Source organism: Apaloderma vittatum, unplaced genomic scaffold (assembly GCF_000703405.1).
Source record: "Apaloderma vittatum isolate BGI_N311 unplaced genomic scaffold, ASM70340v1 scaffold4623, whole genome shotgun sequence".
NCBI classification, from domain to species: domain Eukaryota; kingdom Metazoa; phylum Chordata; class Aves; order Trogoniformes; family Trogonidae; genus Apaloderma; species Apaloderma vittatum.
Window position 1 is genome coordinate 11,514 of NW_009707374.1, and position 4,658 is coordinate 16,171.

General features: G+C 46.2%; 1 protein-coding gene across 1 annotated transcript in view; it reads right to left on the bottom strand.

The window, feature by feature from the left end:
* Positions 1-1,564: 1,564 nt before the first annotated feature.
* The window catches only part of UPRT (uracil phosphoribosyltransferase (FUR1) homolog (S. cerevisiae)), a gene marked incomplete at its 5' end in the record, with an annotated part of 8,843 nt that continues 5,749 nt past the window's right edge, over positions 1,565-4,658 (bottom strand). The window contains 4 exons of the mRNA XM_009866158.1: positions 1,565-1,720; positions 2,449-2,547; positions 3,209-3,370; positions 3,974-4,036. Of these exons, the coding sequence (XP_009864460.1) occupies positions 1,614-1,720; positions 2,449-2,547; positions 3,209-3,370; positions 3,974-4,036 (431 nt within the window). The remainder of the gene's footprint in view (positions 1,721-2,448; positions 2,548-3,208; positions 3,371-3,973; positions 4,037-4,658) is intronic.

The following is a 4,658-nucleotide window of genomic DNA, read 5'->3' on the forward strand; positions in this document are numbered from 1 at the left end:
TCACGACCCGCCGCTCTGAGCTACATCGTTGAGTATCAGTTCCTCACCCCTTAGTTTCATAGGAAGCGAATGTCCCCCAGAGCCTGCTGACACCCTTGGGGGTGTTTAGTCAGGTTCAGGAGTTTAATGCTGCTGCGGGCACAGAGACTTTTGATATCAAATGGGTTTTTACAAAAGCTTTGGATACTCGTTTTTACTGTCTGACAAACATTCCGACTTTATTATGAATGCTTTGTGTACGTTTCACTAGCATTTTCCAAGTGTTTGTATGGTTTCTACAGCTGAATATCCTGTATGTTCTGCTTTGTCATTTTCTATTGCGGTTTATACTAGAAAGCCTGCAGGGTTTATCCTATACTGCGGGCAAGGACTGCATTAAACCCATTTTCGGCTAATTTATTATACTTGTGAATGGTTATTTACACTGATGTGGCCTGTGCTCGGGCTAAATATTCCCTTTCTGGCAGCCTTACTCAACTTTCATTAATTGAAATTACTGCTTGGAGCGGGGAAGGGTCTTTATCTGTCAAAAAAAGGATTTACTAAAGGCTGCCCCTTGCCTTGCGAGGTGTTGCTTGGGGCAGCCCAGGCCTCTGCGTTCCGCTCATGGCACACGAGGTACGAAGCACTTGACTTGGTGACAACGTTCTGTAATCCGGCACTTCTTAAGGGTATGTACTTAAAAAACAATAAAGGACTATGTTGGTTTTACATAGAAATTTTCCCAAAGTTACAGCAGGACACTAGCTAGGACGCTGGATGTTGGGTACTTGGTGCCAGAGGATTTAAAGCCAGAGAAAGAAGGTATCTGGCTGCAGGTTTATGCTTAATCTCATCGATACTTACTGCACTGAATATTGTGAAAGGGCGCTAAGCCACGAGGGCCATGCTCGTCTTTTAACTCTGCGAACAGAGCTAGAGATAGAGTTCAGCTTCTTGCCACAGCTTTGCTTCCTTCAGGGGGGTCAGGGATACCCAGTCAGCCACCAAGGTTTCAAGCGACAAAACACGTGCTGTCTGTGTGGGATCTCTGCAGACAGTGCTGTTCCCGCCCTGTTTGCCAGGACACGTGCACCGCAATGGGAAGCTGTTTGTCGACTTGAAAACAGTGTATATGGAGCAAAATTAAAGAATTGTCTCTTTAGTTCTTGGCCACCATCCAGAGACTGGAAAAATCTGCCAGTAGCTAAGAATTACCTCGAGTTCATTGCTCCGGAAGCATTAGGAGCGGCTGTACCCACGGACCTGGAGCGATGGAAACGTTACCACGAGAAATGAAGGACTCGCCTTTGTGATTCAGTTGTTTTATTTTGCTCTTGCAAGCAGCCACGAGACAGGCTATCATAGAAGAATAAATAAGTTAAAGCAGAGAGTGTAGCAATTTGTACAACCCCAGCGCTGAGATGCTTGACTTTGTATGGAGAGAGCGCTTCCGTCCTGTACCCGATGCAGCGTCCAGGCACTGGCTGACCAGAACTAACCTACGTCAAGTAGTTCCCCCTTTGGCCAAGAGGGTTTTTGAACATGCCCCTCAACTAACCCAACAATAATGAAACGTATTAAAAAACCCCTCCTGTGGTCTCATAAAGTCACATCCGTTTGTTCCGAGTGGGTCAGTCTGTCCCAAAATACTTCTGTCCAAAGTGAGTCGGTGCAACGGGATGAACTTCTGTAGTTAAAATGGTGATTTCGGGGAATTCCTGGATGATGGATTTGGCACCTTTTGAGAGAGGGCAAAGGCAATAATGACTTCAGCGCCTCAAGTTAAATCATAATTAGCAGAACTCTGTAGGTAAGTCAGGCTCTGTTCTTCCATCTCTGCCTCACATTTCTGCCTTAACTGTGAGGAAAAACTTGCTGAATTTTGCGGATTGCTTTTTTGCATTTTGTTACTTGGATTTTTCTTTTCTTTACCATACACGTGTACTCCCAGTCTAATCACCTGAGCAGTGCCAGACTGCCAGGAATAACGCTCTGCAGCTCAGCTCACTTCCTTGACTTCCGCCACAGCCCATTTTTAAAACACCACCCAAGACCCACGTTCCTGCTTCACAGATGTTACTGTTTTGGATCCTCTTTTATTTAAGATCATGAACATGCAGAGTCTGCTCTGTCGCCTCATTTACCTCGTGCTCCTTACAGAACTAGTATTCGTTTTGTGGTGAATCAACGTGAAATTTCTGCTTTTAGGAATGCTTTCCCATTTGCAGTTTCACCATTAGGCGTAACAGCCCTTTTTCTTTCTGCCAGCCCACAGCAAACATGTCGCTGCTCACTCTGTTACGATTCGGACCACAAAGAAAAAAAAAAAGAACCCTCTCTTCCAGCAAAGCGACGCTGCTGCCGTTCTTTGCAAAGCAACAGCTCTTCACCACTGTCCAAAGCTCTTGACCGCTAACCGTACCTGTGCTCCTCGCTCCTCTGTCGCCCGGATCCCTCTGCACTTACCATGAGGCGTGGAGAAGAGGCTCAGCAGGATGATGACGCTTGGCTGGACACCGTGTTCTACGAGAACTTTGACAGCCTCAATGACAGTGTTACCAGTACCTGAGAGGCGATAAAGGGAGATTTTTGTTTTCTTTTCCCCCGGTTGAGGAACGTGTCCCAGGCCACCCGAGAACATCCGTGTTAATGCTGGTGTGTGACGGAATGATGATACTGTCCTTTCCCACTGGAAAACTGTCACCTCTGCTTGGATCAGTTGTAAAAAACTTGGGGCTCCTGATGGAGGAACTTCAGATCTACTGTCGAACAGCTGACTCTGCCAGGTTTTAACCACTGAAATTGGTGGGTTTGACTAAAGGCCTGGGGGAAGAAAGCTCATCTAAAATAATAAAGTGGCAACTGAGAGATCCGTGCGTAGAACCAGAATTACATCTGAGGCTGGAAAAATTATTCATCCGGACAAACTCCTTGCCACACTTGCCAGGTATTTTTTTTTAATGTCTTCTAATAGCATGAGAAAAATACTGTTTGAGTCTTTTCTCATTGCAAAATTTAAAAATGAAATTTATATCGAGTCTTACTGTTTCAGCCTTTCTCACAAATGCAGGCACTGCCCAAATCATTGGCTCCACATTCAAGCTGGTGCAGGCTGGGTGGCACGTATTGTGGCACAGCCTGATAAATGTCACCTAAACCAAGCAAAAAGCCTAACCAAAGCCCCTGAAATTTGGGAACTTCCCTTTAAATTCAGAAAGACACTTACTTAGTATTGGGTACATAAGAAGAACTTTTCTCCTGTAAATGTCTGGTGGAAACTTAGCATAGTACACTTTGGCCCTCTGGGTCTCCTCGTCACTCTGTATCAGGATTTTTCCTATGCGGATCGATCTACAGCAGTCTCGTAACCCTTGTTCCATTGCCTCTCCTGAAAACGAGCAGAAAAAAAGAAAAAAGAACAAACCCAAGTGGTTACACACTAAGAAACAGCACAATTGCAAGATGCTACCATTAAACAGACAGTCCTGATACTGGATTGGTAAAGAGTTCTAAAAAGGAGCTGTGGGTTTTTTCAGTTCCAAGTGTCAAAAGCACTTGAAGCTGCTTTCCTTTTCCTCTGTTTAGACAAAAAGGAGTCTACTCAGTGTATGATCCGTGGAGCTGCGGGATTTTACGTCACAGATACAAAAGCTTCCGCAGCTACGGGCAAAATGCCAGAGACGGCCCCACCACCGAGCGTGGTTTATTTGAAGGCCTGTCTGTGAGCAGAAGGAGTTGGGGACGAACGAGACGGGACAGCTGGTGTCCTCTCGCAGGGGGAGAAGGGGCCAGGTGCGATCTGTTGCAGCTCTTTGTCTCCTAAAATGTTAAGGAGACGTATTACTTGACATCCTGTGATCAAGGATACCTACGAAAGGACAACAAATGGGCAGGTTTGGGTAGAACTTTGCTGTAGGAAAGCACTGATGCACATTTTTGAAAGGAAGTTGCTCAGAGGTTTCTAAAACGTTCAACACCAGGAAGCACTTACCACTTCTCATGATGCTGACTCCGCAGTTTCCTTTTTCAAATCTGACTCCTTCATACTTGTGTCCTGTGAGAGGAAAGAAACCCGCAGTCAGTGGCGGTGAGCGCTCCCTTCTGCCCCATCTTAACGCCCCTTGGCAGGACGCTGCTTTAAGCGACCTCGGTGTGAATGAACTGAGATGCCCCGAGTGCCCAGGGGACAACAGCGAGCTCCACGTCTCTCAGCAGGCGGCATGACCCAACCTGCACACCCTGCAGCCCTCAAACAAGCAGTGGGAACCGGGCCAAACCCATAGTTGGTTTTTTTCTACCTTTAGAAATCATGTCAGGAAAGTGGCACAGAAGTGATCCTTTCCCAGTACGTGTTTTATAACTTGGGTCTTGTGTGAGTAATTTTAAACGAAATAAAGGTAAACAGGACGTCCCCTAAGAAGCCAGGCAAATGCAGTCCAGTGCTGCAGGTAGATGAGGAGGTTAATTCAGACATAAAGACAGCAAAGCAAGATTGTCATAGTGCAGATCTAACCCCAGGAGGTGGTAACAAGCGCGCCCAGCACCTCTGCTGGGAGAACACGGTGATGTTCCTTAGTGGTGTTGCATTTAGGGTATTTCACCAATATCCTTTAGGGGTGTTCTGCTGCTGAGCCCAACAGAGTAGAAACCTCTTATGTGCTTATGGCGGGATAGAG